This window comes from Grampus griseus (genome assembly GCF_964374135.1).
Source record: "Grampus griseus genome assembly, chromosome: 10".
Classification (NCBI taxonomy): domain Eukaryota; kingdom Metazoa; phylum Chordata; class Mammalia; order Artiodactyla; family Delphinidae; genus Grampus; species Grampus griseus.
Window position 1 is genome coordinate 62,547,373 of NC_139004.1, and position 24,599 is coordinate 62,571,971.

The 24,599-nt window shown below is 40.5% G+C and overlaps 1 protein-coding gene across 1 annotated transcript in view; it reads left to right on the forward strand.

Annotated features, from left to right (window-relative positions):
- The window catches only part of SACM1L (SAC1 like phosphatidylinositide phosphatase), a 57,515-nt gene extending 36,774 nt beyond the window's left edge, over positions 1-20,741 (forward strand). The window contains exons 9-20 of the mRNA XM_082664524.1: positions 989-1,074; positions 1,853-1,939; positions 2,443-2,511; positions 5,669-5,748; positions 8,209-8,307; positions 11,511-11,649; positions 13,709-13,778; positions 13,895-13,967; positions 14,767-14,860; positions 14,980-15,072; positions 15,741-15,798; positions 18,915-20,741. Coding sequence (XP_082520650.1) covers positions 989-1,074; positions 1,853-1,939; positions 2,443-2,511; positions 5,669-5,748; positions 8,209-8,307; positions 11,511-11,649; positions 13,709-13,778; positions 13,895-13,967; positions 14,767-14,860; positions 14,980-15,072; positions 15,741-15,798; positions 18,915-19,051 — 1,085 coding nt within the window. The 3' untranslated portion in view covers positions 19,052-20,741. The remainder of the gene's footprint in view (positions 1-988; positions 1,075-1,852; positions 1,940-2,442; positions 2,512-5,668; positions 5,749-8,208; positions 8,308-11,510; positions 11,650-13,708; positions 13,779-13,894; positions 13,968-14,766; positions 14,861-14,979; positions 15,073-15,740; positions 15,799-18,914) is intronic.
- The last annotated feature ends 3,858 nt before the right edge of the window (positions 20,742-24,599 follow it).

Sequence of the window (24,599 nt, forward strand, 5' to 3'; positions counted from 1 at the left end):
TCAATCTCACTTTTTAAAATAACTACTTTAAAATAACTAAAATATTTTATTTATTTAAAATAATAAAATATTATTCCTTAATGGGAATTCTGGACAGAACCAAGTATAGCCCATGCTTCTGACAAGTAATTTTAGAACGTACTGAGAAGGCATTTTATTGCTGATTTGACTATAATTTTTTTCCCTTCTGTTAATATGTTAACAGAAACACTGATGTTATATGTTACACCTCAAAATGTTATATGTTTTAGAAGTACGTCAGATAGAAAGAATGTTAAGAAATATTTGAGATCATTAAAAATCTGTTGGGTTTTTTTTTTTTTGTCCTAATTGAGTCAGGGACTCGCTTGAAAGTTGCCTTTGCTTAGCAAGCTTTTCTTATGTAAACAAGATAGTAAGGTAATGCTTCAAACATTTGAAAGAACTAACCAAATCAAGGCTAAATATTTAAGAGCAGTGCTTTTCAAATTAGTTCTTTTGGGTATATTCATGGAGTTGTAGAAATTGTAGGATCATATAGAGTTTTTGTGCTTTCATTTTGGTAATTAAAATTATACGCATCTGCTGGACCATTTGCATCGTTATAACAAAATACTGTTAACGTAATGGCCCACATTTGCATTTAATATTGTGTTTAATGGTTTTAACTTCCAAAATTGGGATCTATGGGTATACTGTCAGAGGTTTTTGAGAACTTCTTTTGAGAAACACTGTTTTAGAGGGATTGTGTATATAAACAATTGATATATTAAACAGCAGCCAACATTACTTGTTTGTTACTAGGTCGTTAATACTACCTTTAAGCCTGTTTAAGTGAGTGAGCTTTGTGAGCTTTCTGATGGTGGACTATGCATTTGTTTGAAATTTAGTTTTATAAGTACTTTTCCACTAATTTGAACTGACTTAATTCTCTTCAAGTTAGAGTGAATTAGTGAGTTTCTGATGTTTTTCTTATGTAATAAATATAGTTAATTTTTTTCCAATTCAGGAATTGATTCTGAAGGCCATGCAGCTAACTTTGTAGAAACAGAACAAATTGTGCACTACAATGGGAGCAGAGCTTCATTTGTACAGGCAAGTTAACGTGTCTGTTAGGCAGCCAGCCAGTTGGTCTCTTCTACTTGGATTGTAATTTCCTGACATATTGTTGAAATTTCTCTCCTTTTTAAAGTAATATCATTGTCTACAATATGGAAAGAGTTCACCCCAAACAAGGATATTCCATTAATACCTGGCACTCAGTTGCCGACGTTTTCTGCCCTTGAATTAAATCCCTAAAGGAGAGGGTAGGGTAGGAGGTGCAAGGGTTATGGAAATGGAGCCACTGGTCTGCTTAACCCCTTAGACTTCTTCAGGGCAGTGATGACAGGACAAGCAGCTGGCTTATGACTGACTTTACCTGCCTTGCATTCATTGTGACATAATATCTGGGTTGTGGATCACTTACTGCTCCGGAGTATTAATGGCTAAAAATATTTTTAAGTTCATAAACATATTCTTTTGAGAATGAATAAAGCAATTTCTAGTTTTATTATAATGCCAAATTATATACCAGATGTAACTTGGTAATTTTTACTTGTAGATAAAAATTGATTTATTTTAGAATTTAGGAGAAACACAACTGTCTACTACACAAGTGCATGTATATAAAATCAGAAAAAGTCCTTTCCAAATGCATGCCCCAAAATACGAATTTTAGGAGCCAGTATGCATGGATTTCTTTCATAGTTAGTAGACTGCATTTTTATTTTTTCTTTTGCGGTCATTGATATTGTATATACCGCTGACAATAAGGTGAGAAAAACAAGTTTGTGCGTATGTTTCTTTTTACATATCTTTTCTTTTCTTTTAGACTCGAGGATCAATACCACTTTACTGGTCTCAAAGACCAAATCTCAAGTACAAACCACTGCCACTGATCAACAAAGTAGCAAATCATGTGTGTATCTTCCATGCTTTTTTCATTGGCTATAAATAGAAGCTTAGTGGCATTATAGTTTGCGTATAGAGCATGTATTTATTTCTTATAAGTCAGACTTCAACATCTTTGAGGCCTTTCTCCTTGGTTCTGGCACTTAGCGAGCTTATAAACCAAAGGGCTGTGTATGTGGCATGTTAGAAATGTGGAAAAACAAACTGACACGGTAAATTTAGATTTTAGAGATCTCAGTAAGATTTTCAGTCTTACACTGTTTAGAATATTTAGTGTATTCTGTTTGACATGCTCAGAAATAAAATAGTAATATTGTAGCTCAGAGTAGAATGGCTTATAGTTACTACTCACTACATGGTATTTAGAATATCTAGAAGACATAGTCCATCTTAATGTCATTCTTTTGAATATAGAGATAGGACATTTAAGGAGACACTTTTTAACATCTTATAAGTATTCTTATAATGTAATCTGGTAAAGTATATAACTCTTTTTTTCCCCCTCTCTAGATGGATGGTTTCCAAAGGCATTTTGATTCACAAATAATTATTTATGGAAAACAAGTCATAATCAATCTGGTATGTTTCTTACATTTTGGGGGGAATAAAACCTTAGCATCCTTTTTTTTTAACAAAATTTATCATTTTAACATTTTTAAGTGTGCAACTCAGTGGCATTAAATATTTTACAGTGTTGTGCAACCGTCACCACTGACCATTTCCAGAACTTTTCGTCATACCAGACAGAAACTCAGTATCCATTAAACAGTAACTTCCTATTATCCCTCTTACCTCAGCCCCTGGTAACTCCATTCTACTTTCTGTCTCTATAAATTTGTCTATTCTGGGTATCCCATATAAATTGTATTGTGTAATATTTGTTCCTTTGCATCTTATTTCCCTTAGCAGAATGTTTTTGTTTATGTGGCTCCAAGTTACTTTGTAGTGTTCTTTCATTTTAACTTGAAGAACTCTCTGTAGCATTTCTGGTAGGGCAGGTCTAGGGATAATGAACTCCCTTAACTTTTGTTTATCCAAGAATGTCTTAATTTCTGTCTCATTTTTGAAGGACAGTTTTGCCAGATATAGAATTACTGGTTGACAGTTCTTTTCTTTCAGTACTTTAAATATATCATCCCATTGCCTTCTAGCCTCCAAGGTTTCTGAAGAGAAATTGGCATATAATTCTATTCAGAATCCCTTGTATGTGATGAGTCCTTTCTCTCTTGCTGCTTTCAAGATCCTCTCTTTGTCATTAAGTAGTTTGATTATAATGTGTTTGGTGTGTTTCCTTGGGTTCGTCATATCTGGGGATTGGGCACTTCTTGGATTTGAAGATCTATATTGTTCATCAAATTTGGGAAGGTTTTTTGACATTTTCTCTTTAAATAATCTCTCTGCCCCTTTCTCTCTCTTGTCTTTCTGGGACTCCCATAATGAATATGTTGTCTGTTAGATGGTATCCCAGAAGTTCCCCAGGCTCCATTCAATTTTCCGATTCTTTTTTCTTTCTGCTGCTTCAACTTGATTATTTCTTTTGTCCTATACAAGTTTGCTGATTCTTCTTTCTTCCTGCTCAAATGTGCTGTTGAACTCCTCTAGTGAATTTTTAATTTCCATTTTGTACTTCTCAGCTCCAGACTTACTGTGTGGTTCCTTTGAATACTTTGTTTCTTTGTTCATATTCTTATTTTTTTCATATATGGTTTTCCTGATTTCCTTTAGTTCTTCGTCCATGCTTTCTTTTAGCTCTGAGCGTATTTAAGACAGTTATTGTGAAAGCTTTTTGTTATTTATTTATTTATTTAAAAATTTTAAAAACATTTATTTATCTATTTATTTTTGGCTGCATTGGGACTTTGTTGCTGGGTGCCGGCTTTCTTTAGTTGCAGCGAGCGGGAGCTGCTCTTCATTGTGGTGCATGGGCTTCTCACTGTAGTGGCTTTTCTTGTTGTAGAGCGTGGGCTCTAGGCACGCAGGCTCAGTAGTTGTGACTCGAGGGCTCTAGAGCACAGGCTCAGTAGTTGTGGCGCATGGGCTTAGTTGCTCCAAGGCATGTGGGATCTTCCTGGACCAGGGCTCGAACCCGTGTCCCCTGCATTGGCAGGCGGATTCTTAACCACTGTGTCACCAGGGAAGTCCTATTTATTATTTTTTTTTAATTTAGCCACGCCATACGGCCTTCAGGATCTTAGTTCCCCAACGAGGGATGGAACCCAGGCTGCGCCAAGTCCTAACCACTGGACCACCAGGGAATTCCCTGAAAGCTTTTTATAAATAAGGCTTCTGCAGGGATGGTTTCTATCAATTTATCCTTTTCCATTGAATAAGCTAAGCCTTGTTTTCCTGTGTTTTTTTGTATGCTTTATGATTTTGTTGTTGTTCTTGAAAACTGGGTATTGGATGTTTATAATGTAGTAACTCTGGAAGTTAGATTCTTCTTTCTCAGGGTTTGCTATTGTTTTATTTTGTTTTTGTTTTGATTATTGAATGCTGTAGTAATCTATTTGTTTTGAGACTTTTCCAAACTATTTTTGCAAAGACTGTTCCTTGTTATGTATGCTCACTGAAGTCTCCGTTCTTTTAGCTTGTTTTCAGCTAATGTTTTGACAGAAATTTCCTTGAATACAAGGAACTGAAATAGACAAAGGAAAAAACAAAAAAGAGAGAACAACCCCATTCTCCTAATCTCTGCAGACTGCTTCTGTGTTGGAGCAGTCCTTCGCTTATTTAGTTAGGCTTGCTCTGAACGTAGGGATTAGCCTGAGGTGAAGGCTTAAGGTCTTTTCAGGACTTTTCTGAGCATGCATCTTGCTTGGGTATGCATACGGCTGTCTAAAACTCTCCGTATACATGGCTGCTTTTGAGTATCCTAATTTCTCAAAGAGTGTCACCCCAGCTGCTTCTGCAGGCTTTAGATGGTCTATTTTATGTCTCCACCTGAAATATCTTGCCCTAGGCGTCTTGGTTTATAGTCCTCTTGTAGCTTATATGAGCAGTGTGCAAATAAGGTCTGGTCTGCTCCGATTTGTGGAGGGGGGCTGAGAACTGTGTTGCTGCTGCTTAAGCTAAGATCGTCATTGCACTGGGGAAAGGATGAGATAAGGGCAAGAAAAGTGCTACAGAATTGTCCTACTATTTTGAGGATGGCTTTATCTTGATTGGACATTTGTCTGGTTGCTATAAACCTTTGACTTTTCTAGAGCTCCTACGAAGTTGGCTTAGACAGCTTCTCTTTTTTCTGATGTTTTTGTGAGGGTATAAGAGCTTAAAGCTTCCTAGTCTGCCATTTTGCTGATGTCACTCTGTCCTTCTAATTAAACTTAAAAGAAAGCTATGGTGGGACTTCCCTGGTGGCACAGTGGTTAAGAATCTGCCTGCCAATGCAGGGGACATGGGTTTGAGCCCTGGTCCGGGAAGATCCCATATGCCGCGGAGCAACTAAGCCCGTGTGCCACAACTACTGAGCCTGTGCTCTAGAGCCCGCGAGCCACAACTACTGAGCCCACGTGCCACAGCTACTGAAGCCCAGGTGCCTAGAGCCCGTGCTCCACAACAAGAGAAGCCACCTCAACGAGAAGCCCGCGCATTGTAATGAAGACTAGCCCCTGCTCGCTGCAGCTAGAGAAAGCCCGCGTGCAGCAATGAAGACCCAACACAGCCATAAATAAATAAATAAATAAACAAACAAATATTTTTTTAAAAAGCAGGCTGTGGTGTTTTTAATTTTTTACAGGTTAATCAGAAGGGCTCAGAGAAGCCACTTGAACAGGCGTTTGCAACAATGGTGTCTTCCTTGGCAAATGGAATGATCAGGTACCTCACTAGAAATCTGTTGTAGGTATTTTCACAGTAGATGTGCCGTGCATATATACGTAAGTACATAGATCTCTCTAGATGTATTTCAGTTTGTTGTTTTCAAAGCATGATTTTGTTAGCTTGAAATTTTCTCTGGCATAATTCATGTTGCAGAATAACTTCTTAACAGTTGAATTTTAATTTGAATTTTGTAAAAGTTTAGCCCTTGATTAAAATCCTCTCCTTGAGGCTTTGTGTCGCTCTGCCCATTGGGTCTTGAATTTCAGTTACTCATGCTTGTTTGGTGTGGTCTGCCTGGTCCTGACCTCCACACGAGCTGGAGCAATTTACTGTTGCATGGCGGCCTTGTCTGGAGCAGCAGCTTGCCCTCCTGTAAGGCAGCAGGCAATAGTTACAAATTCTGTGTGCCCTTGTCAAAAGAGGGGGGATCCTAAAACATAAACAGTTGCCCTGTGGAAATGTGCAGGGTAATGAGTCAGCCCATTTGGAGCTTCTGCATTAGGAAACCGGGGTAGGAGGTGGGGGTATACTGTGGTAGGAAGTGGTCACAGGCATTGGGGGAAGACTTTAAAAGAAATGGTACTCGGTTATTTGGGGAGAATTTTTTTAACCTCTGGAAATTTTTAGACATACAGAAAAATAGAATGATATAATGAACCTTTGAGGAAGAATTTAAGCCTATTGTCCAACTCAAAAACTCTAGCAAATTTATCAGACCCTTACTCCATGCCCATTTCTGCCTTCTCATAGTGGAACCTGCCCAAACACACTTGGATGAGTCAGAGAAGTGATTCCTATCCAGGATGTGCCTCAAAATCCTCAGAGGAATTACTCAGAATATACCTAAGACCTGAAAAATCAGCATCACTGGGTTTAGAGTCCAACATGTCTATTCTGGAAAAAGTCTATCTGCTGCCTCCTTTGTACACCCCTGGTTAAGCCCCTGTCTGTGCTTCAGAGGGTTTCTGTAGGTATACTCATCTCCAGAGTTGCCTCTAGTGCTTGTAGCAGCAGCTAACTTTGAGAACTTGAGGCATAAGTCAGAGTCTAAAGTTATGCCCTTGGTGTTCCAGGGCACTTGGAGGTTACATACTGCTAAGGAATAAACACCCTAAAGCTATTGTTACCAAAATATAGTGATGTAAGACATTCTTAGAAGATACAAATGTAATTTTAGAAGGATACAAGCTTAAGAATCCAAGTGCATTTATGTGCTAGTGAGCCACTTAAATTTTTCAGGCAAGTCTAGAGCTATGGTCAGAGCACTCCAAAAATAACTATCACACCACCACTTCTAATGGAGCTGCCTTTGAAAATGCTTCCCCCCACTCGCAGTCTTCCCAAAGTCTGGCGTCACAGTTGGCTAACTTCTGTTTTTATACTAATTTCTAAGTACCCCATTCTCCCCTGAGATAACCATTGAGGTGATAGAAGCCCCTCTCTTGACCTGCTGGAAGTCCTCCCTACATTGATGTCCCTTCGGCCATTGGAGCCAAGGCTCCATGAGAGCAGACACCTAATCTGAATTTAACTCTGTAGATGAGAGTGTAATGTTCTTCTAGTCCTCCTCCTTTATGACTTGACTTGATCCCTGAATAGGAAGTTGGGTAGAAGTGGAATGTGTGAGAATCTTCATGTACCCTGGTGCCCAGGTTCTCTTCATTCTTTCTTCCTCTCTTGACTTTCGGGAGTTGGTTAATGATGTTTCCCCCTCTCAAGGGGCAGGGGCAACATTTTCCAGCTCATAGTAGGGCACCTTCACTGTTAGATATGTTCTAACTTTGAGATTTATACCTCTTAAATATTAGATAACTGAAAACAGCCCATTACAGATTGATGGACAAGAAAATTCTCTCTACCACATGTATGTGTGATGTATGGATAGTGATAATGAATATTTTGGTAGGATGAACAGTAACTAACCAGAATGGGGACCATCCTGCTTCTATTCTTCTCACAGCCCCTAATACACAACAGGCAGTCCAGTCCTCCTTGGACTGAATCGCATTTGACCATTTTGAACATCTTAATTGATTTGAAAATCAAAAAAAGACCCTATTCTTTGCACATGGGGGTAGAGAATAAATATACAGTAGATATTCAGTTGGACAAGGCTACTTTATATTAACATGCCTGATTGCTGTTCCTGAGCTCGCTTCTGTAGCATTTCGCTGGGCTTCTTTACTCCTATCTCAGGGCCTCTAGAAAAACATGTGAAGATAGAAGAGAGTGTGTGTGTATTTTTTTCCTTCAGTAGATATGAGCATGAGAAGGTGGGTGTGTCTGTGCATGCCTGCATGCATGTGTATATGTATAGTGGTAAACCCAGAGTGAAGGAGGCTCTACTGTTCCCAGGCGATGTGTATGTAGAGAGGAGGATCAGCTTATGAAGGTATTATTAACAGAAAGAAAATGAATAATCTTTAGTCACTTTCTGAATATCTTTTCTTTTGGTAGATATATTGCCTTTGACTTCCATAAGGAATGTAAAAATATGAGATGGGATCGACTAAGTATTTTATTGGATCAAGTAGCAGAAATGCAAGATGAATTAAGGTAAGCTATGTTATTTCCCTACAGAGGTTGAGGGATGAGGTAGGTGCATATGTTAATCATGTATATTATGCATTATCTAACAGACTTACAGATATAGTTCACTAGGTTGATAGCACTTGTCTATACCCTCATTTGTAGTTTTTTTTTTTCCCCTGAAAGATGAGACTTGGTAATTTTTAAATATTTAAAAATTCTTAAAAATGACCCAAGTCCAGGTATTTTCATATTTTTATGTATTATCTTCTACGCATTTACAAATTTTTATATAATTGAAGTTAGATTGCTACTGTTTTATGTTCAGTTATTTTCACTAAACATTTTATCACATTTTGTCATTAGCCTACCAGGTCTTTGTAATGATAGCATTTAATGGCTTTTCTGTGTTCCATTTTGTCATAGTACAGTTTCAGTTAAATGCTTTTCTTTGCATCGCGCATCTGGTTTGTTTCCTTTTCTCTACCATGAAAGATTGTGCTGCAGTGAATCACTCTGGGTATAAATATATTTTTACTTCTGTTAAACTGTTTCCTGAAATAAATTCTTGAGGGTAGGATAATGGATCAAAGGGTCTGAATATCTTCATGGTACTTCTCATATGTGTTTACAGTGTTACTTACTGTGTGGGTTCATATATTCGCTGTACTCTATGCACATGTCAGTCTTTACCTATTTTTAAAGCCAGAAGTAGGAATCTGGAAACCAGTCTCATTTTGTTCTGCCTGTGTAGTTCTAATGCACTGTGTAATTTCAGTTACACAGTAACATAGTAAAACTTCTGTAGACATTTGCTCAGCTTTTTTTTTTTTTTTTTTTTTGCGGTATGCGGGCCTCTCACTGTTGTGGCCTCTCCCGTTGCGGAGCACAGGCTGCGGACGCGCAGGCTCAGCGGCCATGGCTCACGGGCCCAGCCACTCCGTGGCATGTGGGATCTTCCTGGATCGGGGCACGAACCCGTGTCCCCTGCATCAGCAGGCGGACTGTCAACCACTGCGCCACCAGGGAAGCCCTTCAGCTTTTAAAAAAATATTTTTATACATATTGTCATCAGCTATAGTTAATTAAATCTGCTTTTTTTTTTTTCTCTTCTATGAGGTTTTGTTTTGAGCATAGCTAGTGAAGGGGGGTTGACCTATATGATTATTGGGGTAGAGAAACCTTGTCAGAGGGGTTACTTCCTTGGGTTTATCTGTTAATTATTGCCCCACAGAGTGTAAGAAAGAAGGGAGCATTGACACCAGAATCTTTGTCCCTTGCTCTCACTATGTTCCACAGGGACAGTAGACGTTTCACCTGTGACTTTCAGATGACCTCTCTGCACATTTGTTTCCAGGGATTTGGGGGGAAGTGGAAAGAATCTGGGCTTTGGGGTCCTACACAATAAGTTTGAAATCTCAGTTTGCCTCGTATTAGCCATGTGACCAAGGAGCAAGTTAGTTATCTTCAAATCTTGATTTCTCCATCTGTAAAGTGGAGATAATAATACTTATCTCTTAGACTTGTATAGTTTAAGAAATAATATTTATAAAACATGTAGTATTTAGTTTATAAGTACTAATGGGGTGCCAACACTCACATGCATTCTATATATACATACTCTAATCGAACTTCACCAGTTTGGCATGAACCTCATGTAGAGTTTTAGTCTAAACACATTCTTATAAGCCTTCTTTTTTTTTCTCTGCCACACCTCACAGCATGTGGGAACTTAGTTCCCTGACCAGGGATCGAACCCATGCCCCCTGTATTAGAAGCATGGAGTCTTAACCACTGGACTGCCAGGGAAGTCCCTTAAGCCCTTAATTTTAAGGTCATGATTTTTAGCCCTTGGTGAATCTGTTGTGTTTCTCCCTCACTTTTTGATTTTGGGGAGTAATTGCAATAAAATTAATATTATCTAGTATTCATTGTATTCTCTGTCCCATACACTCTGGCTAAGCACTTTATATGCATTTTACATTATCTCATTTAAACCTAAGAGCGGCCTAATGGTGATGCTGTCATCTCCATTTCGTGGGTGAAAAAAATTTAGGCTCTGAGAGATGAGGTTAATTACTTAAAGTTACACAGCTAGTAACTTGCCTGAGGAGCTAAGGGTAGCAAACCAGTTGTTTGCTGCCGAAGTCCATGCTCTTTACTGCCACACTGTGTCAACATTGTCAAATTTTTGAGTTCATAGAATAATCTGAACAGATTGTTAAAAATGACAGAAACACAGGAACTGGTAACCATGGTTGGCTCCAGTGCAGATATCTGGGTGGTTCAGGGGAGAAAGGAAAATGGATTTTTCAAATAATACCCTATTATACCTTATAAATTTAGTACTATTTGCATATATTACCCTTCTTTTTTAAATTAATTCATTTATCTATTTATTTTATTTTTGACTGCGTTGAGTCTTCATTGCTGTACATGGGCTTTTCCAGTTGCAGCAAGCGGGGGCTACTCTTCATTGCAGTGCATGGTCTCATCACGGTGGCTTCTCTTGTGGAGCGCGAGCTGTAGGCACGCGGGCTTCAGTAGTTGTGGCTCGTGGGCTCTAGAGCGCAGGCTCAGTAGTTGTGGCTCCCGGGCTTAGTTGCTCCGCGGCATGTGGGATCTTCCCGGACCAAGGCACGAACCTGTGTCCCCTACATTGGCATTCTTAACCACTGCACCACCAGGGAAGCCCTATTACCCATTTTAAGAAGGGATTTTTAAATATTTTTAATGCACAATATCCAGCCCTTGCTTCAGAGAGTCTTACTCAGTTTATTTCAAGGCCAAGCATCCTCATTTTTAACAAACACATCAGGGAATTCTGATACAGATAGCACAGGGGACTGTGCTTCAAGAAATCCCGATGTAGGGGGCATAGGTGCAATAATTATGTCAAAGGAAGACCTCTTCTGGCCTTAGGGAAACACGGTGATGACCATAGCCGTCTTTACAGTACTCCCAACTGTCCCTTTTCACATCTCTTGGGTGAAGTGACCTTGATGCTACAGTTGTTTTGAGATAGGGGCTGTCTTGCCTCTTCTGTTCAAACTTCCTTTTGGTCTTTGGTAATCAAATATACCTGAGCTGTACATTTCCCATGTGACCTTTTAATTTAGGTTTAATTCAGTTTTAATAACGTCTCTGACATGGACCTGTGTTATAAGAGGTCTGTCCTTAGTAGGCTTGGCTGACTTTGGTATGAGAGTGTTTATATAAATATGTTTTAGTTATTTTCTAGTGGACTCTGACGGCAAGGTGGTGACTAACCAGGAAGGCGTGTTCCGCAGCAATTGCATGGATTGTCTGGACAGAACTAATGTGATCCAGAGTCTGTTAGCTCGTCGTTCGCTTCAGGCCCAGCTTCAGGTACAAATGCTTTTTTTCTTTTATCAGATAAACAATATAGCAAAAAGAAACTTCATCTCTAAAAACCAATAACAAGAAACATTCACATGCCCCCATCCTAACCCAATTCTTTTTGGTTTTGTGTCTTGCCATCCATGGATGTACACTTTGTCCATAACCATGGTCAGTGTGTGTACAGTTTTAAATTTTGCCTTTTTGCTCTAGCATTATATGTGATCATAGTTTTTTTTTTTTTTTTGCGGTACGCGGGCCTGTCACTGCTGTGGCCTCTCCCGCCGCGGAGCACAGGCTCCGGACGCGCAGGCCCAGCGGCCACGGCTCACGGGCCCAGCCGCTCCGCGGCACGTGGGTTCCTCCCGGACCGGGCCACGAACCCGTGTCCCCTGCATCGGCAGGCGGACCCTCAACCACTGCGCCACCAGGGAAGCCCATGATCATAGTTTTTAAGAGGTGCATTGTTGTGCTATAATTTACTAAGCCATTTAGGTTTCTATATTTTTGGCTTATAAATAAGGCTATAGAGAATATACCTATGTATATTATTATTAGCTTGAATTATTTCCTTTGGGTTAACTCCTGGGTTAAAGAGAATATATACTTTCCAAGAGGGTTATACCAGTTACCCCTAAGACTAGCCAGCAGTGAAAAGTGAATCTTGCCAGCATTAAATATTTTTATTTAGAAAGGTTTTATTTCTTCTTTAGTAGTACAGAATAGTACCTCAAAAGTTGTTTTCGTTTGCACCTCTTTTATTGTTTGGCAAGGGATATTAACTCCCAGGTATAAAGTTTCTGACACAGCTTTGCTTTACCAGTAAGACTGTGTTGTTGAGAAAGAATAGGTATAAATATTTTCTTCTCTTTATATTTGGAATTAAAAATATGTATATCCCAGATTTCCAGATCACATTGGCATTTGATGTAGGGAGCAAACAAAATGCATCCCAAGTGGTTTCCTGCCTAAATAATTCGTAAACATTCAACTTCGTTTATGACAATTTTATGGGACTCAGGGCAGAATTATGGAGGGAAAATACCTCCCCAAATCCTCAAGTAGGACACACCAAAGGAGTGGTTGCCCTCTTTGAGCATTCTCTAGCTTGTATGGTACTGTGTCCTTGTCAGTCTGTTGGATTTATTGTACTTCAGAATATATTTTTCAATAGAAACAATATTAGGAATGGTTGTTTCCGAGGCTGATTAACAGAACTCTATTTAACTAGGTTTTGTAATCTGTATTTAACTAATTTACATGCTGAAAATAGTATTATAAAACCTAACCAACCTTCAGAGAGTCTTTGGGCAGGAACCTCTCTAGCCTCAATGCCAGCTAATGTGGGGACTCCAGTTGTGCCTTTCCCCTTCCAGTGAGGGCAGGTCATTGAGCATGGGTAGGCCCCATTCTGAGGGAGAGAGAGCGAGATGTCATTTGAGCTGAGCAGTGAAGATGGTGGTTCTAAGAGGGTAGCGGGTCTGAGACAAAGACCAAGGCAGGAGTTCCTAATCTGTGGTCAGTGAACTCCAGTGGGGAGTCCATAGAGAGCTTCAGGATGCCCAGGAGTCCTCTGAGATGATATGCAAAGGGCTGTTTGTGGGGAGGTAGGTAGGTAGTATTCATCCCAGTTCTCAAAGGGTCCCAGGGTTAGGGGATAAGTTTGGAGGTCAGAAGTCTGGAGATGGTGAATTGTGAGGAGGTAGAGGGGTAAAGTCAGTGGAAGGTTGGGGGTGGCAGGAAAGGAGGTAGTAATGGCTGGAATCCTGCAGCAGCCTTCCCTCTCCCCCGTCCTTTCCCTTCTGCCCCTGTCTCTGAGTTTACAGTCTTGCCACTGTTCCTGCGATGCTGGGGCTCAAGGGAGAGTGGGGGCTATGTGCAGAAGGAAGCCCAAAGAGAGGCTTTTGCAGCCTGGCCTGAGCGGGAGAGTGCTGTGGTCCCCATGTACAGGGAAAGCATCTCCCACCTACAGCCAGGTGACAGATGATCTGGGGACTCTGCTTTTTCTTCCTAAGTCATATGTGCTGAAATCTGTTATACATAAACATAGGTATGATTCTTATTCCAGAGACTAGGAGTTTTGCATGTGGGACAAAAGCTTGAAGAACAAGATGAATTTGAGAAGATTTACAAAAACGGTAGGTAATTTCTTTAACAGAGGCAAGGTTACTCAAAGTTTGAAATAAATAATTTGGATTTAGAGCATTGGTTGTTATTTTAATCATTATCAGCTGATTTTTACTTTTTCTCGCAGCCTGGGCTGACAATGCAAATGCTTGTGCCAAACAGTATGCGGGAACTGGTGCCTTGAAGACTGACTTTACCAGGCAAGCCATGCTTTAAAATCCCATTCCAGACCAGTGGTTCACAGTTCTGGTGCATAGTAGATCACTCGGGCAACTTTTAGACAATAGCAACAGCAAACCACCAGTGCCTGGGCCTCATTTCAGACCGGTCAAGTCAGGACTGCAGGGAGATGGGGCCCAGGCACTGGTGTCTTCTTAGCATCTCTGGGTGATTCTGATGCACAGTGGGGGTTGAGAACCATGGCTCCTTAGCTTTTCTCAAAGCTTACTGTGCACCTGACTCACCCCAGTCCCACTTAGCAGGTCTGGGGCAGGGCCTGAGATTCTGTACCCAGGTGGTGCTGGTGCTGTTTTCAAGGACCACACTGGGTAGTGAGAGGTTAGAATGTTTTGAATTTGTTACACATGTGGTTGGGTCTTTTTCTGCTATATGGATTCCCTGGGAGCAAGATAAGCTTTCCAGTCTCTTTGCTGTTTCATGCCACTTAACCTGGGCTGTGTGTTTCTCTTCTTATTTCTTGTCTTTGCAAGTGGAACTGAGCATTTTTCCTCTGTGTGCCTACTTCGGTAATATTTTAGAAATAGGATACACATTTCTTGGACCCGATATTGGTTTCTTTTGTGAGGTGTCTCCTTCATATATTCAGGGATGTTTTTAAAAAAAATCTTTATAATTCACCTATCTCCATACCACATACTTATTGGCTGTAAAACAGTGTGAGAATTTTATATTTTTGCATACTAATGCATAATTGCATTAATGCATAATTGCATATTAATGCAAATCTGTAACTCAAAACTTAACCTCATATTTAACCAGAACTGGGAAGAGAACTCAGTTGGGACTTATAATGGATGGCTGGAACTCACTGATACGGTATTACAAGAACAACTTTTCTGATGGATTTAGACAAGTAAGTTTGTTATTTGATGCTAATTTTTGGTCATTAGGTGGCTGTATCTTTGTACTGTTCTTCTGTAATATAATCATATCTAATTTGGGAGTTACTAATTTCCTTTTTTTCTCTTCTAGGATTCCATAGACTTATTTCTTGGGAACTATTCAGTGGATGAATTAGAATCTCATAGTCCTTTAAGTGTTCCAAGGGATTTGAAATTCCTGGCTGTAAGAAACGTTTATGTTTTTCAAGTTGTTAAAAGCATTGTGTCTGAAGTTAGAGATGGTGCCAACTCCCCTTGATATAAAACATTGTATGTTGTTCTAAATGGAACATAAATATTTAAGTGTCCCCAAGGAGCAGATCAGGGAGAGGAGTAAAATAACTTTGGAATGTTTGTCTTCTTTCAAACGTGACTGTCTTTGGCAGATCCTTTTTAAGTGAGAACACAGACGCATGGGGAGTGTGAGGGCTTCTCATTTCTGGAGACTACTCCCCTGAGGTTCAGGGATTGCCAGAGGCAAACTTGTGACCTTGAAGTTGACTCCTCTGTTCACAAGACTTTTCAAGAGCCTCTCTGGGGTCTCATTCCAGTGGGCAGGGTGTCCTGGCGTGGAGGGGCCTGGTGTCTGGGTTCTCATCTGGGCGACCTCCCTCTGCTTAGCACTCCCTGGTTTGGAGCAAAGCCATGTTTTTTCAGATCTTTTAACCTGTTCGAAGATTTGGGCAGTTATGATCGAAACTCTAAATAATGGTGTTTTGCTGAAAGAAAGATACTTTGTATATTAGATTGCAGAAGGGTTTTATTCTCTTTAAAGCAAAGCATGCATAACTGATTGTACAACCATTGATTAGCATCTTATGTGATGGTTTCTCTTTACGTTTTCTTTTCCAGTTGCCTATTATCATGGTTGTCGCCTTTTCCATGTGCATTATCTGTTTGCTTATGGCTGGTAAGTCTGCCCTTGTTTCACATTCTTACAGTCATTTCTTAGAATGTTGAACTTTCCTGTACAGCGTCTTAAGTTTGCGCCTATTCAGTACTTGATGTTTCCCTATTGAATTGAATGAGTTAAGTGGGCAGGTGGGAGGATTAGTCCTTAGATGTGACAGAAGGAAAAATGTATACTCAGTAGCTTGATACTTTTTTTTTCCACTTAAGCTTTTTTTTTTTTTTCCACTTAAGCTTTTTAAAATATTTTTTTCTTGCTATCAAAGTAATACATAGTAATTACAGAAAATACAGTTGGGCAAAAAAGAAGATAATGTTATTTATCCTCTTGCCTTTCAGAGATAAGCTAATTACTCTTAACATTTTGATGTTTTAATCTCTATAAGTGTGTATTCTTTTTTTCAAAAGTGAGATACAAATTTTTTTGTAATCTGTTTTTTCACTGAGCAATATAAATATTTCCCCGCGTTCTTTATTTTTAATGGCTGCACAGTATTCCATTAATGGATGTATAATTTATTTAACCAACCACCTATGTTGGACGAATAAATGTTATTATAGATGAATACATTACTTCTTAAATTTTAATAGCGAAATTGCCTAAGAACCTGAGCTAACAAAGTCTTTATTGGTTTTCTTTTCTCTCTCAATGTTTTTCTGTGTTACTAAGTTAATGGAGACATTTTCATCTTAAATGCATGTTAAGCAGTGTTCAGTGCTCTGGGAGTTTGAGTCTGTAACACGTTGCATTGTGCCTCGAGGTGCAGCCTTAGGCACCTCCAGTCACATCCTCTATCCTGAATTCGCTGGGCTGACATTTCTCTGCCTGGCTGACTTCTGCCATCCTCAGGCTCTCCTCTCATGAAGTGTCTCTCTGTTCTCCCACACAGACCTCATCTCCCCCTTTCTGATTTCCACAGCATTTTGTGTACCTCTCTTATAGCACTTTCTTCTTTTAACCTTGTAAGCACCTAGGGATTTCTTCTTCAGAGGCGCTGTACTCTTTGGGGTCCTGAATGCACCCAAGGTGTATTTCTGTTTGTGTGGTAGTGATTTGCATACTCATTCGTCTTTCTCACTGAATCAGCAACTTTTTGAAGGCAGAGATGGTGTCTTACTCATTGTTTTACCTCCCGTGTCTGGGATACAGTTTTGCCCTCCGTAAAACTTTGCTGAATTAAGGACTCCTCGCCCCCCACACCCCACACTAATTCTGCCAGCTTCTTGGAGGAGGCTCAGAACCTGTTCATCTCTGTAATCCCCTCAGTGTTCAGCAGTGTAGGTAGTCATGACACAGGGAGGAGCTGTCTTCTTGTTACTCTAGGGCAGGGGTTAGCAGACGTTTTCTGAAGAGTCAGATAATAAATATTTTAGATTTTGTAAACTATATACGGTCTCTGTTTGCACAGTTTGTTTTTACAGTTCTTTAAAAATGTAAAAACCATCACAGTGCAAAAACAAGCCGAGGACTCTCGAGTACAGCATCACTGTGCGGCATGACTAGGGGGTCTGTGTCACATTTGGGGCAGGAAGGAAGAGGACAGGACCAGCTGGCATGTGCTGCTCACGGTTCAGTTCACACCCTAGATCCTTTGACTTCTCTCTTTAAAACATTGCCCATTGGATGCCATTTTCTGGGAACCACTGCACTGCTGAATTAGTTTTGTTATTTTGGTCTTTTTATATACTTACGTTTCCCTGTGGAACCTCTGGAAAGGCAGGGAGATCAAGACCAAGACTCAGCCTGAACAAATGGACCATTCCTTTGGGGAGTGTCCCAGAGTGGGCTTGTGAGGAACTGCTTTTTTCTTTATCCAAAAAGAGTTTTAAAACCCAGAGCTGTCAAAATTAGCAATTGTGGAAATTTGAATGTTTTCAAGTGAAAAGATACTGGATGCTGTGGTTAGTAACATCTCATGTCAGTTAATTGTTGTAAAGTAATGATCTTTGTGGTGTTTAGATATGACAGTGTCTGATTTCTAGCCCCTACTTTGGTATTTAAGAGAATAGCAAATAAATGCAAGCATGTTCTCTGACAGCTTATTAGGAAAGTGTCTACACCCTGATTTCCTTTCTGGCGTGCCCTCTTAACTGGCTGTTGACCTCTGCATGTGTCCCTGTCAGCAGGTGAGGCCAGTACTATTGCAGGAGAGAAGCAACACTGGGTTCACCTGTTCAAGGAGTTGAACAAAATAGACCTTTTCCCATTGGCCTGCTGCTTCCTTCATGTACTCTAGACTTTGAAAAAAAAGTGCATCTCAGGAGAGTTGTGTTAAATATGTTGTATTTATTGAGTTTTGTTTTATACACTTTATTTTTTTTTTGTTTTTTTGTGCGGTACGCTGGCCTCTCACTGTTGTGGCCTCTCCCGTTGCGGAGCACAGGCTCCGGACGCGCAGGCTCAGCGGCCATGGCTCACGGGCCCAGCCGCTCTGCGGCATGTGGGATCTTCCCGGACTGGGGCACGAACCTGTGTCCCCTGCATCGGCAGGCGGACTCTGAACCACTGCACCACGAGGGAAGCCCCTATACACTTTAATACATTACTTTTCTGAAGCATGTATATTTGTAAAGTTATTTTCCATAACAGAAAAACCCGAATGAACTTTTTGGCCAACCCAGTATTTTTTGTGTTAGCATTTTGGTAGTAGCTGATACCTGTCATAGATAGGACTATGAACTAAACTATTAGTAATAATTTCTTATAATATTAAAGTATATAATCTAAAACTAATAATTACTATTTGCTTGATACAACCTGAAATTAGTTTAGTCAAGCGGTTCTCAAAATGTGGTCTCTCGACCCATAGCATCAGCATAATCTGGAAACTGGTTAGAAATGCAGATTCTTGGATGCCACCCTAGGCCTGCTAAATGAGACAGACACTGGGGTTCAGCCCAGCAGCTGATTCTTTATCAAGCCCTGAAGCGGATTCTGTTGCCAGCCAGAGTTTGAGAACCACTGTTTTAAACCTTAATTGAGAGGTTCTTATATTTTTCCTTTGGATGTGTTTGTAAACTTTAATGTTGTCAAGATGTGCTAAACGGCTGAAAGCTGGATCTAGTATCAATAAAATGACTTGTTATTTATCAGCTCTTTGTTTTTAAAATCAACAGGTGACACCTGGACAGAAACACTGGCATATGTGCTCTTCTGGGGAGTTGCAAGCATTGGAACATTTTTTATTATTCTTTACAATGGCAAAGATTTTGTTGATGCTCCCAGATTGGTCCAGAAAGAAAAGATAGACTGAATTTGTGTCTGTGGAAAGCGGCTTGGCTTGGAAGATTCCATTATGCAGAACTGGAGTCTTTACTGACCCGCTTTCCACGTCAGCCCAAGGTCTTTTTAAATCCTTTATCCAAAAGCACATCTTGCGCTTTGTGTGGGGGTGATGACTTAGAATTGATCTGATGTTACTGCCTTGATGATCTCTTTACTATTGGGATGGTTATCATTTGAAGCTATTCTATAATTAAAATGTAACCTCAATTCAGCTCACGGAGTGGAAGGAATCTATTCATTGTCAGTTTAATCAGCTGTTGCAGAATAAGTAATATATTTTAAAAAAATCTAGCTTCTTTCCTTATTTAAAACAGTGAAATTATTTTTCTAGCTCAGTTTATTGTCACTGTAGAAGCAGTTTCTGTTAGCAAGCATACTTTTCCATACATCTTTGGACTTTTCTTTAGTTTCATAATAAGCTAAGTCTACTCTGTTTATAAAATGTCTTTTACATACATCAAGTAGTTGGACGAAATAGTCTGTGACTACATGGTAGGAAAGAGGAGACCAGGGTCTGGTGTTCCTTTGGAGCTTCAGTTGGGCTGCCTTATGAGTTCAGTCAGCTTGAGCTGTGCAGTTTAAGTGTGATGAAAAAGGTTCAGGTGTATTTTATCTTTTTTAAAAGGTGTAAATGAAATCAAAGAATGTGAAGTCTCTCTCTTATGCTAGAGGTCCAAAGCCTCCTCTGTTTTCAGGATTGCCCCAGTGTGGAAAATGCCCTTGGTTGGTCAGCTCCTTCATTCTGGACCTTTTGGTTTCTTGGGGGTCTTTCATGGAGACATGCAGGCCTCTGAGCGGGTCTTGTGCTGAATCCGATGTTGCACTTGGAGGCAGCAGCTGCTTTTCCACGCACGGTAGTGTCGATGCTTTTCCCTATTTAAGGGTTTTTGTTAGCTGTCAGTAAGTCTAAAATTTAGTGCTTCCAGGTAGTTACAGCTCTCCAAATCAAGGACCAACTTAAACTTTAATTTATGTGAAGAAATAAATCTGAAAAAATACACTCTAGAAGCTGTGCATAGTTCTAATTATAAGTCAGACTGTATATTCAAATTGTAATTATGAGGTTTAAAAATTAGAAAAGTATGTAAGGAAGTATAATTGCCACTATTTTAAAATAGTTCAATTAAATACTGCTACAATATTTGTGTTGTGCTTGAAAATATGTACAGTTTTTTCAATGGTAATACCTTTTCCTGTCCTTAAATATCTCTAAAGAGCGCCTTGATTTTAACATTACCTTTTTTCCAACATTATCTTTTATAAACATTAATAAGAGTTGTTGCTTTTAGAAACTTTAAAGGAAATAATAGCTGGAAAACCCTCTGTAGCTTAAAGTCAGTCATTAAAACTCACAATAGGGTAAGTAATTAGAACTACCTACTCTTAACTTGTAAATAAGCATAATTCGTTCCAAAGAGGAAATATCGAAACTTAGTTCATGTCTACTGTAATGTATTACTCAGATGCTACTGGGCATTTCACATTAAGAACTTACTTCAGCGACCACAACAAAGACCAAATCTGAACTGCTGATGTGGCTGTTTTGCAGTGAATGGGCTAATGTTGGTGTGTTAGATCTTAAGGTATCAATATTTCAGAACCCTGCAATGATTATATTTCTAAATTCATGTACTGTCCATCCGTAAGTGAAAATAAAATGTCATACTCTTTTCTAACTAATGTTGGTGTCATTCCTATACCTTGTTTTACAAAGGGATGTTCTTTTTTATAAAAAACATGCAAAGCAATGTGTGGTCATTATAGAAGAATTAGACAATGTAAGTAAGCAAGAAAATGAGTAGCTTCTGAAATTCTACTTTCCAATTATGGCCACTTCAAAAATTGTGTTTATCCTTATAATTATTTTTCAGTTACAGGTATTCCAGGGGAATATTTAGTATATTGTTCATTAAAAGATGTCCCCTGTATTCCCACCTCCAAATTGTAATTTCTTTTTCAAAATGATAGAGGCTCTCAACCAAGAAGTGGGACAATATGCTTATTAGAAAACGTCCTCTCAGGCCACAGGAAGATGTCAGGGAGCCCGAGGGAAATGCTGATGTAGACACCTCGGTGCCTAGGAGACCCTTGCACGTGTGTGTGTGGTGTGTGAAGGGTGTTTTGGGGGGAAGTGGCTTAAACAAGCATTTGGGGGTTTTTCCTCCTGCTTGCCTATGAGTCCTGATGTTAGAAGTTTTCCTACTACAGATAAATTACAGTTAAGTCTTTAAAATATTATGTTCTTTGGCACGTGGACCTCTCCACCTTGGCAGCTTGGTTCACCAAAGCCAGCAAGATGGAAGTCACAGTCTTTTTTAACCTAATCTCAGAAGTGTCATCCCATCACTTGTGCCATATTCTATGCATTAGAAACAAGCCACTAGATCAGCTCACTCGGGGAGGGGATTACACAGGGCATGAATACCGGGAGGTGGGGCTCTCTGGAAGTCTGTTCCCATAGCCTGTAAGGAGAGAAAAATCCAAAGTTATGATTCAGAGCTGGTGCTGGAGGGAATCGGGTGTTCCTGTGCTGTGCCTTTGAGGTCTTTTGCCTGTTTCTGTTAGATTGCTTGTCCTTAAAGATTTCTGAAATTCTTTATATATTCTGGAGAGTAATTCTTTGTTGCTTATATGTACTACATATATCTTCTTCTAGTTTGTGGCTTGTCTTTTCATTTTCTTGTGGTTACTTTTGGTGAAAGAAGTGTATAATTTCAATGGTGTTGAATTTACCAGAAATTTCCTACCATCCCTTGTGCTTGGGTAAGACAACATTGCTCAACCCCAAGGGACTTCTTTTCACATAATTTTGCTTTTTCACGTCAGGTCTTTTCTCCATTCTATAAAGTAAGGAGATGGTCTGTGTCAATCCAGGTAGATCAGATTATGCTGCGGTAACAAATGATCCCCAAATCTCAGTGGCTTTAAAAAAATGAAGACTTATTTCTCACTCATTCTGTGTATCCTTGAAGGGTCTGCTGCAGCTCTGCCACATGACATCTGCATCCTGGGACCCAGAGTGATGGAACAGCTTCACACAGGAACATTACCAGTTATCCTGGCAGAAAGAAAAGGGAGAAGTTTCTGCTTGAAGGTCAAGGTGACAATCTCTTCTGTTCACATTTCATTGGTCAAAGCAAGTCGCATGGCCATACTTGAAGTGATGGAGGGAGGAGAGTGTAGCCCCTGGGGAGGGACTGTGTGCTGGCATCCGACACAGGCTCCAGGTTTCTTTTCCCACTGGGTTAACGGGAAGAGTCAGCAGAGAGCCTTCCCGACTCCCTCCGTCCTGCTGTGCGGTGCTGCCACCGTCACACATCAGGCTCCCCTCCACTTGCGGGGTTTCGGCTTTCTGTTCTGTCCCGTTGGCCTGGGTGTTTTCACTGCTGAGAACTCTTCCTCACGCAGCCGTGTCTTGCAGGATGGCCTGGCTCTTCCCTGAGCTCTGGGTCCCCAGCTTCTCAGTCTGTTCGGCAAAGCATTGTCTTGAGTGTTTGGAATAACACGAGTCCTGTGTGCTCAGAGCTGTTTTTTGACAGTAGGGATCTGTGGTGAGAACCATTTGGAAACATTGGGTTAAACATAGTCAAAGACTTGTCTCAATTCTCAGACTTGTCAGAGGTTTGACTCCCCTAGAGGGTGTGTGCAACGCAGCAGCACCCAGACTTTTTGGTCTGTGGAATTTTTTATTTACAGAGCATCTCAATAGGACGATTCTGTGAAACTGATTTTGAATAAGGCTCGCATGAGGGCGAGCACTCTGGCCGTGGAGTTAAAGAAAACATGGGCTCTAATTTATATTTGGGCCTCACTTGTGTGTTGAACTTGGTCTCTTAACTATAAATTCTTGGATTCTCATCCATATGGCAGTTCCCTAGGATAACACATGCACACGGACACACCCCTGCTGAGAAACCCAGGTAAATCTACAGGCGGGAGCTCTTCCTTGATGTCCAGCTCTCATCCTCTGTGTTGGACATCACGCAGAGGCTCCATAAATGGGATTTCACTGCGGGGGTGGAGGGGGAGAGACAATTAAAAGGAGTTGTGACATGTTTAATTATTACCACGAATGCCCTGGTCCTGCGTGAACTGGTCAGATGGCCTGTTTGTTCTTAGCACTTCCCTTTACAGATTATTCTGAGCATAACTTTGTCTTTGCTTTTTGTTTGTTTTAGCCAAAGGCCCAGATATTCGTCTTTCTTCACCATTTTCAGTGATGCGTGCCTGTTGCCTGTTTATTTTTCTAGCTGTAGGAAGCTAAAGTTTCATCTATTAAAATATCATGTTACATTTTATGTCCTAAATTGAGCTCCTATTAGATTTCGGTTTAAACATAGACTCTGAGGTTAGGAGAAGTAGAAAGTACAGGTTGTAAGTCATGTTTGGAGAATTTAAGATGTCCTTCTCCTGACCTTTTGGGAGCACACATTCTCCTGGGTTCTGTCCAGCTTTACTCACAACTCCATTGCCTACTGATGTCTCCTCTCTGCTTTATCCCTGTTCTAGTTATCTATTTCTGGAAAGTAATCTCACAGTGTTGCGAGTTAGGAATGGAGCCTGGCACAGCTGGGTGATCTCTTCTGTTCCAGATGGCACTGACAGAGGTCACTCAGTGATACTCAGCTGACAGAGGGGCTGGTCTCTGGTCTGCGCTGGTTTGGTGCTGCACAAGGGTGGGTGGAAGGTGGACCAGCTGGTCCTGTGAGCTGGAGCACCTCCATGTGGCTTTGCAGCATGGCAGCCTCAAGGTCGTAGGACTTCATACCTGGTTGGTTCACGGCGGCCGGAGTGAAAACCAGGTGGAAGCTTGCATGGTATGATCTAGCCTCTAATGTCCAATGGTGTCCCTTCCGCCATAGTCTATTGGTTGGAGCACTCACAAACCCACTCAGATTCAGGGGGAGGGACACAGACCCCCTCTCTCAATGAGAAAGATGGAAAAGAACCTGTGGCCCTGTCTGGACACATGTTGGATTTTTTTGTAGGCTTTGGTCCTAAGCCCTCCTCTCCATGTACCCACTTACCCCAGGTGATGTCATTTAGACCCATGGTTTTAAAATAGCATCTTGATGCTGTGACTCCCAAATATATATACATCTAGATCGGACCTTTCCAAAAGGTTCAGATTCTAATGTTCTGCTGCCTACCTGATATTCCCACCTGATTCACAGGCATCTCAAACTCAGTATGGTCAAGCAGAGCTCTTTTTTTTTCCCCCCAGAGCTCTTGATTTATACTCTGCAGACTGGTTCCATGCCGAGTTTTCTCCATCTCAGGAAATGCCACCAGCATCCACCCAGTAAGTCAAACATTTCATCCCTCTCCTCTCAACTATGCATCCAGTCCATAAGCAAGTCTTGGCAACTCTCCCCTGCCAAAATATAACTCAGACCCACCTATTCCTCTCCATATTCATTTCCAAGTCTCTGCCACCATCATCTTTCCCATGGACTTCCTAAAGTAGCTCCTGGAATAATTTTCCAAGGTCCCCATCTACAACCCTCTCCAGTCTG